The 14661-nt window shown below is 43.7% G+C and overlaps 1 protein-coding gene and 1 non-coding gene across 5 annotated transcripts in view; one reads left to right on the top strand and one right to left on the bottom strand.

Moving 5' to 3' along the window:
• The window catches only part of SHLD2 (shieldin complex subunit 2), a 93709-nt gene that overhangs the window by 38576 nt on the left and 40472 nt on the right, over window positions 1-14661 (bottom strand). For all 4 annotated transcript variants that reach the window (XM_029061405.2, XM_039911534.1, XM_039911535.1 and 1 more), the window contains 4 exons: window positions 11354-12865; window positions 8504-8611; window positions 5147-5341; window positions 4619-4753 (listed from right to left, as the gene is read on the bottom strand). In XM_029061405.2, the coding sequence (XP_028917238.1) occupies window positions 4619-4753; window positions 5147-5341; window positions 8504-8611; window positions 11354-12860 (1945 nt within the window). In that variant the 5' untranslated portion in view covers window positions 12861-12865. The remainder of the gene's footprint in view (window positions 1-4618; window positions 4754-5146; window positions 5342-8503; window positions 8612-11353; window positions 12866-14661) is intronic.
• Window positions 4018-4155, top strand: LOC114810820. The gene has a single exon (XR_003758511.1). It is a non-coding gene; the product is annotated as a small nucleolar RNA SNORA7 (small nucleolar RNA).

The raw sequence follows: 14661 nt of genomic DNA, 5'->3' as shown, positions 1-14661 counted from the left end.
CTATCCCACGTGGGGGTCACAGTCTTAATCCCCAATTTACAGATGAGATAATGGAGGCCCAGAGAAGTTAATTGTCTTGCCCAAGGTCACAAAGCAGGGAGGTGGTAGAACCAGAATTAGAACCCAGGTCCTCTGACTCCCAGGCCTGTGCTCTTTCCACTGGGCTTCGCTCCTTCCCCGCAACTGATTCCCTTGCAGATTTGCTAGTCTAATAAAATGTATAGCCAGTGTTTCTCTCTTCAAAATCAGATTCATCTGCAAGGTGGTTCACACTTTTTAAATAATGGTATTTGTTAAGCACTTACTATGTGGATGAAAGAAAACTGAGATGGACGCAATCCCTGTCCCACATGGAGCTCATAGTCTTAATCCCCATCTCTGAGGTAACTAAAGCCTAGAGAAGTGAAATGACTTGCCTGAAGTCACAGAACACACAAGTGGTGGAGCCGGAATTGGAAACCAGATCCTTCTGACTCACAGGCCCGTGCTTTATCCACTAGGCCACGCTGCTTTTGACTCGGCGCAACGGAGCCAATGTTGCTTGGACACAGCTCCTACTTGATGAGTTGCAGTGCCCTGCAGCTCTGTGCTCGGGTATGCTGTCACCCACTGCCAAGAGGCCGCTGCCATGAGAAGTAGCATGGCTTAGTGGAAAGAGCACAGGCTTGGGCATCGGAGAAAATGGGTCCTAATCCTGGCTCTGCCACTTGTCAGCTGTGTGACCTTGGGCAAGTCACTTCACTCCTCTGGGCCTCAGTTACCTTATCTGGAAAATGAGTATTAAGAATGTGAGCCCCACGTGGAACAACCTGATGACCTTATATCTACTCTGCTTGGCACATAGTACTTGACAAATGCCGCCATCATTATTATGATTGTTATTATTGTTGTTATTATTATCCCATGACTTACAGCTCAATTTCGCTATAGATGATGGGTTTCTTCTTTGACTCCATACTTGATTATTTGGGGACTGTGATTTTCCGGGATCCTATTCTCTCCATTTTGCCAATATGGGCAAAGAAGTGCTTTACCTAAAAGAGTTATTCTGTCATAGGAACTTAACATGTCCAAAACAGAACTTTCGGTCTTCCCATCCAAGACTCTCCTCTCCATGACTTTCCTATCACTGAAGACAGCACCACCATCCTCCTGGTCTCACAAACCTGTAACCGTGATATTTACCCACAACTTGTCTCTTTCTCTTATTCAACTCACATATTCATTCTACCACCAAACCCTGTTGGTTCTACTCTTATAACACCTCTAGAATCCACCCCTTCCTCCCCATCTAAACTGCTACAGAGCTGGTCCAAGCACTTTTCATATGACACCTCAACCATTGCATCAGCCTCCTCGCTGACTTTTTTTATATATATATATGGACTTTGTTAAGTGCATACTACGTTCCAGGCCCGGTACTAAGCGCTGGGGTAGATACAAGCAAATCAGGTTGGACACAGTCCCTGTCCCCTGTACTGGTAGTGTATTTATAGCTGTACTTTCCAAGCAATTAGTACAGTGCTCTGAATGAATAGAGTTTTTTTGGTAGAACTATGGAAGGGGTTTACCACCACCTCCTTCTGTGCAGTCAACTCGAGTCTCCACCCTCGATTCTCTCCTGTGCCGCTGCAGCTCAGCACAGGGGAGTTTTGACTTGTAGGAGGTTGCCTTCCACTCGCTAGCCACTGGCCAAGCTAGGAAAGGAATGGCTAGGCCTCTGTTTGACTTTCCCTCCTGTAGTTGAGTCTGGTAGAGGAGATTGGAAACTCTCCAGGAGAGACCCTGAGAGGCTTTTGTTCCTCTACCACCAACCTATTTATTGTACCTCAATCGTCTCTCTGGCCTTCGATGCTTTGTTCACATCTCTCTAGACTATAAGCTCATTGTGGGCAGGCAACATGTCTACCAACTCTGTTGTATTTTACCCTACCAAGTGCTTAGTACAGTGCTCTGCACACAGTAAGCACTCAATAAATACCATCGATTGATTGAGCCTCCCTCCTGCCTGGAACTTACTCCTTCTCCTTCACCTCCAACAGACTACCAGTCTCTCTGTCCTCAGTATCCTACTAAAATCATATCTCCTGAGAAGTTTTCCGCAATCAACCTCTCATTTCCTCACCCTATTCATCCTCTCTTCTATGTCACCTATGCATTTAGGTCTGTATCGCTCTAGTACTTTGAAACCCACTCCACCTCCAAGCCTATAATACTTTTTAGAACCCAGATCCTCTGACTCCCAGGCTCTCTCCTTCTAGACTGTAAGCTCGCTGTGAGCAGGGAATGTGTTTATTTATTGCTGTATTGTACTCTCCCAAGTGCTTAGTACAGTGCTTGCACACAGTAAGCGCTCAATAAATATGATTGAACCGAACGATTGAACATCCTTAAGCCCTGTTGCTTCCTGTATCTCTGTAATTTATTTTACTGTCTGTCCCCCGTCTTAGTCTGTAAGCTCCTCATGGGCAGGACTCTCCCAAGCACTTAATTCAATGCTCTGCACACAGTAAGCGCACAATAAATACCACTGATAGATGGATTGGGAAAGGTTCAACCTCATGTTTAGACTGTAAACCCGTCGATGGGCAGGGATTGTCTCTATCTGTTGCCGAGCTGTACATTCCAAGCGATTAGTACAGTGCTCTGCACATAGTAAGCACTCAATAAATACTTTTGAATGAATGAATGTTGCCTCAGGTCAGAAATGGGAGACTCACTTCTAAGTCACCTCCAGGAGCAACATCCACCGTCTTTACCGCTGGAAACCCATCCCTCAAATGGGATTACGGTGAGGTAGCCTGGTGTGGTATCACTCTCTCTCCACTTCTCTCTCTCCACCAGCATTTCACTGTTTCCATGCTTTTTACTATGGTATTTGTTAAGCTTTTACTATGTGCCAGGCACACTGTACTAACTGCAGGGGTAGATACAAGCTAGTCAGGTTGGACTCAGTCCATGTCCCACATGGGGCTCACAGTTTAATCCCTATTTAGCAGATGAGATAACTGGGGCACAGAGAAGTGAACTGACTTGTCCAAGGTCACACAGCAAGCAGATGGGGAAGCTGGGATTAGAACGCAGGTCCTTTTGACACCCAGGCCCGGGCTCTATCCACTAGGCCATGCTGCTTTCCACTTGTACGATTTGGTGTAATGAGTGTGAGCGGAGACGATGATGATTATGCATTTTCTGTTAAGAAAATCCTTTGGGATATAACACACTTGCAAAGGCAGTGAGGTTATTCAAAGTGGAGTTGGACTGCTCCTCACCTGAATCTTTACCTCAGGCTTTCTGGCAATCAATTATATTATATTAGAGAAGCAGCGTAGCTCAGTGGAAAGAGTTCGGGCTTGGGAGTCAGAGGTCATGGGTTCGAATCCTGACTCTGCCACTTCTCAGCTGTGTGACTGTGGGCAAGTCACTTCACTTCTCTGTACCTCAGTTACCTCATCTGTAAAATGGGAATTAACTGTGAGCCTCACGTGGGACAACCTGATTATCCTGTATCTACCCCAGCGCTTAGAACAGTGCTCTGCACATAGTAAGCACTTAACAAATACCAACATTATTATTATTATTATTATATATATATATGGAAGGCTTTAAACATCCAAGCCCCAAGAGTCACTGATTTTCCAAGACCCTCTCCCACCTGTTAGTTTACATTCTAATGGAAAGGGCCAGGCAAGGTAAATAAAATCTCACTATAAAAGCCGAAGATACAATGACGCTATGCGTGTCAAGTATGAAATAGCAGCTTAAAATAATAAGGGTCGTGGTATTTTTTAAATGCTTACTATGTGCAAAGCACTGTTTTAAATACTGGGGTAGGAACAAGATAATCTGGTCAGAAACAGTTCCTGTCCCTCATGGGCTCACTGTCTAAGTAGGAGGGAGAACAGGCATTGAATCTCTATTTTATAGATGGGGAAACTGAGGCACAGAGATATCCCATAGGGTCACACAGGCAGGCAAGTGGCAGAGTCAGGATTAGACCCAAGTACTCTGACTCCACCCTTCTCAGGGTCACACGTGGAGAGTTTCCAGTGCTCTACCAATCTTGACTATGGGAGGGAGAGTCAAGCAGAGGCCTACCCATTCCATTCCTAGCTTGGGCAGTGGCTAGCGAGTGGAAGTCAACCTGCTACAAGTCAAAACTCACCTGTGCTGTGCAGTAGCAGCAGGGGACAGCGTCGAGGGTGGAGACTCGAGTTTACTGCGTGGAAGGAGGCAATGGTAAAGCACTTCCATATTTTTACCAAGAAAACTCTATAGATACACCATCAGAATGATTGCAGATGGAGGTGGGGCGTTCTGGGAGAGACGTATCCATGGTGTCGCTATGGGTCGAAGATGACCCGACAGCATAAGCCAAGACTCTGGCTCCCAGGCCTGGGCTCTTTCCAGTAGGCCATGCTGCTTCAACCCATTGAAAGCTTCTCCAGGTTCAATAAAGAAATGGCACATTTACTTGCTGAAAAGTGAAATCTAACCAGTTATACCTCTTTGTACAAATATTTGAACACAGGCTTGAATGTCTCTTCCTGTTTCCTTTTACAACCAAACTCACTCTCCTAGATGCAATTTTTAAGCAAAGAGGCTTGGGCACACTTACCCCGTTTCTTTTGAAGTTGGGGGTACCAGGCTGTCCCTGAGCCCCATAAAATTAGCATGCGGTGTTGACCTTCGACCTGTGCCACTGTCAAAACAATTTTTCTTTGCTTCTGTCCCCTGTAACTGTAGATGGCTTCTGGATGAGCAACAAAAGTATAGCATTATTCAAGATGAATTCTACTAAAACACCAACACACACAAACTTGCTAAAAGTTTAAATTGGGATAGAAGATTAATGAATTTGAGCATTAGGTACAGTGTGCTGCACGCAATAAGTCCTCAATAAATACAACTCACTGATGAATGAGACTAAATAGTCTGCAGTAATTTCCAAAGCAGGGATTTAATTTCAGAAGTGGGAAGTACACAGTTACCAGTTTTTGCTTTCATTCACCACAGGTCAGCAGTTCATCCAGTGAGTATAACTAGAGAATTTCCATAACTTAGCTCTGCCCTGCACTTGTAAATCTGTATTTTTCAGGAAATGCAACTATCAGCCTGTCCCGTAGAAATCCATAAACTGACTTACCCGTCAATACAGTGATGCTGAGGATTTTTAGTACCGAATGTATTAACGTGTCTGGCTGGAGCTGGTCCAATTCTAAGTACTGTATACTGCCTAATTTTTGAGGTTGTCTTTTCGGAAGGCTGATAAGGTAGGAATGCTTCGAAGACATGTATTTCAATAGATCTCGGAGAACAGTTACATCCACTACATTGGAACCTAAAATGTAAGCAAGAGATATTATTATATATCTGAGGGCCCTGCCCTAACGAAGAACTGAAATGTAGGCTAAGTGTCAGACTAAAGCAAAAGCCGATTCTAGTTTTGGGTTCCCCGATGGCTTGAAAATAGACTAGATTACCACCTCACCTATTGAGAGACATGAAATTCACCCCTCAGGGTTCCATGATGGGTTGGCGCATTTTGCTCCAGGAAATATTATTTACGTGAAATCTTTTATGATGATATGATAAAGGGGTGTTTCTTAGTGGCTACTAAAAGATCCATCTCGGCGTCTGAATGACTCAGTCGCCCGGTCTTCGGAGCAGGGGAGAGGGAGGCGGGACTTTCTGTGACAGGATGGAACCCGGGCTGCACGCGGGGAGCAAACTGGGGATGCGAGGGAGCGTGTGTGCTTTCCTCCAAAACCAAAGTGTTTGTGTGTTAAGGTGAATCTGGAGTTAACTGCCACAGCTAGGGCTCAACTGTCAGGCTTGGGACTGTGGGAAGGGAGGCAAAGTGCATAGGTAAAGGGAAATGTGAGCGCATGTGCAGTGTCCACGGCTGGGCCAGGGGACAGAGAGGCCATTCTGGCAGGGGACTGGTGGAGGTGGGTAGGGGACATGTCCATCGACCCTATTCTTTCCCCTCCTAGCGGCTCTGTCCCAGCTCCTCAGGAGGGATTGCGCTGCCCCAGTGGGGGTGGGTGGAGGAGATTAAGCAAGAAGAACGACAAATAAATCCTCCAGGTCCAGCAGCGGTCTGAGGCATGGGTGACCCACCCCCTCTCCCAAACCGGGAAGTGTGTGGGGCGCTGACACCAGGCTGGCATTAGACTGTTTCATATGGCAGGGAGGGGGAGAAAGTGCCATTTTGGATCATAGTTTGCCTCGGGGTAGGTAGAATTGATAGGACGCCCAGACGAATTCATAAGCAAAACCAAACGGCTCCTATGCAAATTGCACTCCTGACACGCACCCTTCTGAGATATACTTCAACTTCAGAAATAGAATTATTAATTAGTTGGGAATATCTAAACCGTCAAGAGAACTAACAATAAGATAGCATAAGCAGTGTTTGAATGTGTAAATGACCGAAACTAAAATGTGCCGTCAGGAAGAAAACGAAGAAAATCTGCCCCAAATGACTGAAATGAATAAAGTGAAAATTTTCTTATTGTGTTTTCATGTGGAAAATGTGGTAATTATAGAATGCATGAATTCGGTATTATGTTTTCAGTTTCATGATTTCCATCTTATTTTCTTCAAGAAACTTAAGCTATTTTAAGAATCCTACTGATATGAAGGTAAATGACGTGTTCAACAACTCCTTGTATGGATCCTTTTTTAAATGAGCAAAAACTGTTTCCAAAATGAAATCTCTTGATCGACAATGTAGACAAAACTACCATCAGCTGCAAATGTATTGCAAAAGTAGATGGAAGCTGGGATGAGAAGTCCTAGTCATACGCAAACAACATTGCTAAACTGCTGCACCTCTAAATTAAACAAAACTCACTCTAGAGTACACTTTGCCCTGATAACAATTTAGGAAAACATCATCGAGTTCAAAGTAGAGCTTTAAACTGACTCACCTGGTTGGAAGAAACCTTGAGAGATTATCCAAGTCCATCTCCCATCTCCAGATGGAAATTGTTACTTAAAAAGCTATCCATTTTCAGGGGAGTAGGACTCAGCCTCCTTTGGCCAGCCCAGGCCTGTATGGGGCTGTCTCACAGTGTCCTTTCACATAGCAGTGGGCTGAATGATGTTGGGGAGGGGAGGTGTTCACAAAAATGCCAACACTACCGGCAGGGACGAGAGAGTGCACATGATGCTGTGCAAATCACTATCACCGCAATCAATTACTTTGTGCAGATTTTCGGTCCTGAAGTCTCAGGACTGGGGTTCGCCAGGCCCCACAGACATCGCATACGTACACACTTACCCACACGCCCCGATAGCCCCAGGACCATGCAGGATCATGCAAGATCTGTGAGGGCCAAGCAGTGCCATTTGTTGGTGGGGTGAGACTGGGGTAATTTCTGAGCCAACAGTACTCCTGCCACTCACCCGGCAGCAGAGTACAAACAAGAGAATTAGCAGACATATTCCCTGCCCCTAACTAGCTTATAGACATTAATATGAATAAATAAGTTATAATATATAATCTAAAGACATGTATACAAGTGCCATGGGGTTGGTGGCGGGGCGAATATCAAATAACCAAAGGTCACAGGCCAAGTGCGGAGATGACGCAGAAGGGAGAGAGAGCCGGGGAAAAGAGGGCTTATTGGGGGAAGGTCACTTGGAGTGTGGACGGACACCCCTCTAGACACTCTCTGCCTGTTTCACTGGGGACTCATAAAAGGTCCAGAAGCCCCAGAGGGGAGGTCCCTGGGGACTTCAGGACCCACAATCTGGGAACTGGGCTCAACATGAGCAAACACCCCATAAGCATCAAATAGATAGGCTCCCTAGATAGGCTCACCACCTCTGCCATTCACTGCTGGCAAATGGAAAATATTCATTCAGTCAGTCATATTTATTGAGCGCTTACTGTGTGCAAAGCACTGTACTAAGCACTAGGGAGAGTACAGTATCACAATCAGCTGACACATTCCCTGACCACAACAAGTTTACAGTCTAGAGAACAAGTCAAGATTTCTACCTTCACTACAGCACAACATTTTCAATGACCTGAAAACTAAGGAGTTCAACTTACATTCAGAACGCCACAGTAATTGGTAAAGCCTTTGGAAAGCTTTAACACAAAAGTTAGTTACTCCATGGGTGGTTGCATAAGTATTACCTCAATTTTAATTTTAATGAAATGATACCAAAAGGCTTTACTATAACAAGGAAATTCCCCATTTTCTTCTTCTCTGGCTCTTTCATCCTCTTTTTAAAAGAAGAACTTGGTCTTAGAGTATGAGTTGGTAAAATAGGCTATCTCCATTTTTCATTTGAGAAAATAAACTAAATTTCAAATACCTTAATTCCACCCCCTGCAAAAAAACCAAAAAACAACACTTGAACCCCAAAGCCAAATTAGTTTTGATAAAATTTTAGACAATAAAATGACAATTTAGTAACTGTTTCCTTCACTGACTGTTAGACCACACACAACGGCAGGGAGGAAAGATAGTCGTATATGTCTTACATTCACTAGGTTGGATGGATGAACAACTCCCCAAATTCAATAACTGGCTGGAAAAGGTTGACTGTAACACTGTCTCCCCAAGCCACTGGTCCTCATATACAGTGACATCTGAAAATTAAAACAAATTCAATTGTGAGTGAGTCAAAGGCCTTTATCCTGTGGTTTACTTATTCAATACCAATAATAACACAATATTAACTGCGGTATCTGTTAAGCTCTTACTATGTGCCGAGCGTTGTCCAAAGTGCTGCAATAGATACAACACAATCAGGTCACACACAATCCCTGCCCCACGTGGGGCTCACAGTCTAAATAGGAAGGGGAATAGGGATTGAATTCCTATTTTATAAATGAGGAAACTGAGGCCCAGAGAAGTTAAATAACTTTCCCCAAGTCAAGCAGCAAGCAGGTGGCAGAGCTGAGGTTAGAAGTGAGGTCCCCCGATTCCCAGGCCTGCGTTCTTTCCCCTAGCCTAGGCCATTAAAGAAATATTCAAAGATATTAAACCATAATCTATTGAACTCACTAACTGCTTGTGTACTTCAGTGTTAATATAAATGATTAAATGTTGCAACACATGCAATTTGATGTAATCTCATTTAACCTGTTGCCAAAATGACTGCTCAAGCTTTTGAGCTGTGCAGGTGTGAGGACTAGTCCTAATTCAAAACCTGATCAGATTTTTGCAATAGGGGAGGGGGAAGAGAGGCTAAAGGATTCAGGACTCCTTGTCTTGTCTTATGTCGTCCAGTCGTCTCCAATACCTAATGACTCCATGGACACATCTCTCCCAGAATGCCCCACCTCCATTTGCCATCATTCCTGCAGTGTATCCATGCAGTTTTCTTGGTAATAATAAAGAAGTGATTTATCACTACCTTCTTCCAGGCAGTAAACTTGAGTCTCTCTCTCACGTCGAGGTTGCCCAGCACCGGTGAGATTTGACTTGGAGTAAATTGCCTTCCACTCGCTAGCCACTGCCCAAGCTAGGAATGGAATGGGTAGGCCTCTGCTTGACTCTCCTTCCTGTAGCTAAGGCTGGTACAGTCCTGGAAACTCTCCAGGTGCCATCCTGAAAGGGGTCAGGACTCATAGGCTACACCTAATCCATACACTGCTCTAATAGGAGGTGAGGAAAGGAAAGGGAAGAAGTGGGAGACGGACAACCTATAATAATCATAATAACTGTGGAATTGGTTAAACACTTACTATGTGCCAGGCTTAAGTTATCCAATGTGCCAGACTTAAAAAATGTGGACACAATTTTTAAGCAACAATGACTTCTGAAGCATGTCTAACTCAGACACTTCCTTCTGTTGTGGCTTCCCAAGCACTGGCGTGGATACAAGCAAATAGGGGTGGACCCAGTCCCTGCCCGACATGGGGCTCACAGTCTTCATCCCCACTTTACAGATGAAGTAACTGAAGCATAGAGAAGTGAAGTGACTTTCCCAAGGCCACACAGCAGACAAGTGGCAGAGCTGGGATTAGTCTAATGTGCTTGGTCCAGATTTAGCAGTTGTAGGCTGATATGTTTAGGTATGCGGGGGGAAGGAAGGAGGGCAGAGAGGAGGATGGAGAGAGAGAGAGAGAGAGAGAGGAATGTGAGAGGGTCAGAAATCTATGGAAAGGTTAAGGAGGAAAGGTGAAGATGAAGGAAACAGAGATGGAAAAAAACTAACCCACTCCTGCAGCCGAATGCTTCCTGGGCCTCTCCTAGTATGGATTAATGTGTATGGCAATACACAGATGTATATACCACCAGAAGAACAGAACAAGAGAGCTAGATAGGAACTCAAGGGATCATCTGGTCCATCTCTAATTACTGGTTGGGACCAAGACCAGTGACCTAGGATAGGGTCAAATGGGACATTTGCCAGGGTCTCACAATCTAGGGCAGAACTACCACTGGGCTGGGAAATGAGAGTGACTACATATCCAGTGCTGAAGCCTGGGTACTTTTGAATCCCTCATTCCCCCCACCCTGTGGGGTAGTTCTCTGGGGTCCTGCTGGGAGATGAGGGGCAGGAAGAGCCTCTCATTATTGCCTTAAATTGCTTCTTCCTTCGTGCCTCCGTCCCATCTTCCTCATTAACAGCATTCAGCTGTGGGACTCACAAAATATACACAGCTGCTAGTGCTGGCTCCCAAATGTACTCATTCTAGATAGCCCAGGCCTTGGGGTCATGTCCACCTACAAGGGCTCTGATTGCCTGTTCTTTTCTTAAATGTTCCAGCGTAGAGCTTCACCACTTCCAAAGTGCTTTATTATCCTGAGAGTTACTTTTCCTCCTACCCAAATCTCTCTGGTTCCAATTTAAATCTATTGTTTGGGCACCTGATGGATAAGGGAAGCACATTTCCCCAATCATCCTCAGGTATAAGTCACTGCCCACCTTATTTTTCCTCTAGCTAAATGACCCCAATTCTTTTGACCCTTTTTAATAGACAGGCTTCATTTTTGTTGTTCTTCTCTGGACCTTTTCCAATTTTTCACCAAAGTTTTTAAAGAGCAGTGAATAAAATTTTATTCAGCACTTTAATATGGGCCTCGCCATCGGAGTTTGGCAGAAGGGTTATTTCCCAATCCTTGCGTATTCTATTCCTATTGGATTTATCCCATTACCCTGTTGTTTTTTTGGCTTTTATAAATAATGGCTTTAAATTACCAATTCACATTAAGCTTAAGACAACTTTGATTAGCCACTTTTCTCCACAAGGAACCTATTTAGAAAGCACTAGACATTCTGTGACCACGAGAAAGGACACATGGATGAGAATCCCTAAATTTCTGTTAAAAAAAAAATTACTTTTAGTGGAACAAAACTACCAGTCCCATCCAGTTCTTACCTGTCAATAAGATTATATCCCCAGGAAATACTGTTAGCGCCCAGAATGCAGCCGCTCTCCAAAGCACGACCTTCATCTTAATTTCCGATTGATCGAGAACGACAATGGTAGCCACGGGAACCTTGGAGCCAGAGTTTGGTCCTGCCTTTACTTGTATTTCTTTTACGTGACAAGGATGAAACACTGTGACCAAGCAATTATACTTCTGGCTTTTGTGGACACAATTTTTAAGCAACGATGACTTCTTCTGAAGCATGCCCAACTCACACACTTCCTTCCGCCCTACTTTTGAAGTAAGACCTGTTGGTGAACAAATTAACCTAGCTCGCTTTGATTCTTTGGATGTTGGGTTACAGTGACCTAAAATACCTTCAGAAGATCGGGGTCTTTTGACAGAATCTCTATGGAAGGTATTTAATTGGGAGCACAGTATTCCCGAGCTACAAGATTCAATATAAATTTCATTTGAAGATTGTTTCTCAGGAGTACTGAAAAGTTTTGAAGATCCTCCACAGTCTTCCGATCTTTCTTTGCTTGGCAGAGTGAGGTCGTCAGCTTTCACAGGACTAAAAAGCTCCAGGGAGTTTGCTTGGCTTTGTTCAACCACATTTCCTTCGGCAAAATCATCACTGGGATGAACTAGATGATTTTCTACTCCTTTCATTTCCTTCCAACTTACTCCTGAATCAGTGCCCTTCGTGTTTGTGGTCTCCTTATTCTCACATTGGTCTTCCAACTGCCTTTGGGCCAGAAAGGCAATCTGACTTGAGGTGTTGATACTGAGAAATTCAATGTCTGTTGAAACCTCAAGGTTCGAGTCGTTTTTCGGTGTTTTCGATTTGGGCTCATCTATTGTTTCTGGGAAAAAGAGTCTCAGACAATGACTTAGAGTTTCACGATGGTCTGACGGCATGACATTGGCTTCTGCAGTCTTTGGGTGGATATTAAACTGCTTTGTAGTGGAGACCAAACTGGCGATATCAGTGTGATTTGGATTTTCTTGCTGTGCATCTTCTACAGGAGACTTTGGTGGATAGGCATTTGGTTTCCCTCCTTGCTGTTGGCCTGCGGTTTTCTTACTTGCAATGAAAAGATGTCGGCCATCTCTTTCAACTGAAGGCCGGACCAGAGTCCCAATTCTGGACATTTTATCGATGCAGTCGGTTGTGTCAGCTGTCACCGGGTTGGTGCTATTCTGGGATTCTATATTTTGTGTTTCTGGCACGCACGTTGCGTATTTTTCAGAATGCCTCCACTGGCCCTCCCCAGAGTTTACCGAGGAGGAATCTTTAGAGAGTTCTGCAGGGCCCAGGCCTGGGAGGTCCTCCGGAGGGCTGCTCTGCTCATTTTCAGTAGCAAGCTTTAAGGAGTATCCATCAGACAGAAAAGGAATGGTTTTCCATGGGCTGGCTGTAGCCTGCGAAGGATTCGGTTCCTGAGATACTTTTTCATCCGGTGGTATAAGTGGAGCTCCAAAGAAAATGTGAATTTGACGTTTCTTGGTCATGTTGTCTGAGAAAAAATAAAGAAACTTCTTTTAGCTGTATATTTTGATGATAGGTATTTGGGCAACTATGTGAAAAATTCAAAATTAACAAAAGCAATACATAAGTCTGCACCACCTAAAATATATTTGGAAAAAGTCCTTCAAGATCAAAGATGATGCTTCTGTCAGTGAGGACTTATCCTTGCGTGTGAATGAGGTTGAAAAGATCTATGAGGGATTAACATTGGGTACAAATAAGGAAAGACAGATTTTATAATTAACGAAGTAGAATGACAACTTTAAGGAACTTTTATGCAAAATTAGAGTAATGTATAGTGAACTTCTATTTTAAATTTTAAGAGTGAAGGATGTTCTGATTTATTTGTAATGATAGTGGGAAACTACGGAAGTAACAATCTATTTAATTTTATAACAAAATACACACTTATTATAAATGGTTTGCAAAATTTTCCTCTAAGTCTGTTAAGAAAGAAGAGGAATCAAAAAGCACTGAGAAGGTTAACTGAATGAAAAATAAAAATTTTATTTTAATTTATTTTAAAGACAGTTTGCCCCTGTACCCTGTAAGCTCCTTGTGGGCAGGAAATGCATCTACCAATGCTAGTATATTGTTAATTAATAATCGTATTTGTTAAGTGCTTACTATGTGCCAAGCACTGTTCTTTTCCAAGTGCTTTATACAGTGATTTTCACATGGTAAGTGCCCAATAAATACCCCTGATCATTTGGAAATAGGAATATGAAAGATAGAAGACATTTTGATTATTTGTTAATTTCATTTTGACAATTTGCTTTTTCTCTGTTGGAGGACACTGCTAACTTCAAAGAATGATGGACATCTCCTGTTCAGAATTATGAGATTCATTCAATCGTATATACTGAGCACCCACCGTGTGCAAAGCACTGTACTAAGCGCTTGGGAGAGTACAGTACAACAACAAACGGATACATTCCCTACCCATAATGAGATGCTTCCATCTCCATGACCTGGAGGATAAAGCACAGGCCTGGGAGTCAGAAACCCTGGGTTCTAATCCCAGTTCTGTAATTCCCCTGCTGTGTGACCTTGGACAAGTCCCTTAACTTCTCTATGCCTCAGTATCCTCATCTGTAAAATGGGGATCCAATACCTGTTCTCCTCCCTACTTAGACCTTGAGTGCTGTTTGGGGTAGGTACTGTGTCCAAACTGAGTAGTCTTGTATCTACCCTAGTGTTCAATACAGTGCTTGACACATACTACATATCAGTAATTTATTTATATTAATGCCTGTCTCCTCCTCTAGACAGTAAGCTTGCTGGGGGCAGGGAATGTGTCTGTTACATTGTTGTGCTGTACTCTCTCAAGCCCTTAGCACAGTGCCCTGCAGACAGTAAGTGCTCAATAAATGTGATTGATTGATATGATAAATTCTTAACCAGTACCACAATTAATTATCACCTAGGACTCCAAAGCATTGGTTGAACTAGTGCTGACAAGATATTTTGGCAGCGAGATTGTATTAATAATGATAATAATTATGGTATTTGTTAAGTGCTTACTATGTTCCAAGCACTGCTCTGAGCCCTGGGGTAGATACAGAATAATCAGGTTGTCCCCCATGGGGCTCACACTTTTAATCCCCATTTTACAGATGAGGTAACTGTGGCACAGAGAAATTAAATGACTTGCCCAAGGTCACACAGCAGACAAGTGGCGGAGCCAGGATTAGAACCCACATCCTCTGACTCCCAAGCCCCGACTCATTCCACTAAGCCATGCTGCTGTTCTTGCCTGTCTTCTCATTAGCCCGGCTGGCGGTC

The sequence above is a fragment of the Ornithorhynchus anatinus genome, chromosome 3 (assembly GCF_004115215.2).
Source record: "Ornithorhynchus anatinus isolate Pmale09 chromosome 3, mOrnAna1.pri.v4, whole genome shotgun sequence".
NCBI lineage: Eukaryota > Metazoa > Chordata > Mammalia > Monotremata > Ornithorhynchidae > Ornithorhynchus > Ornithorhynchus anatinus.
This window is presented reverse-complemented; position numbering and strand designations above follow the sequence as displayed.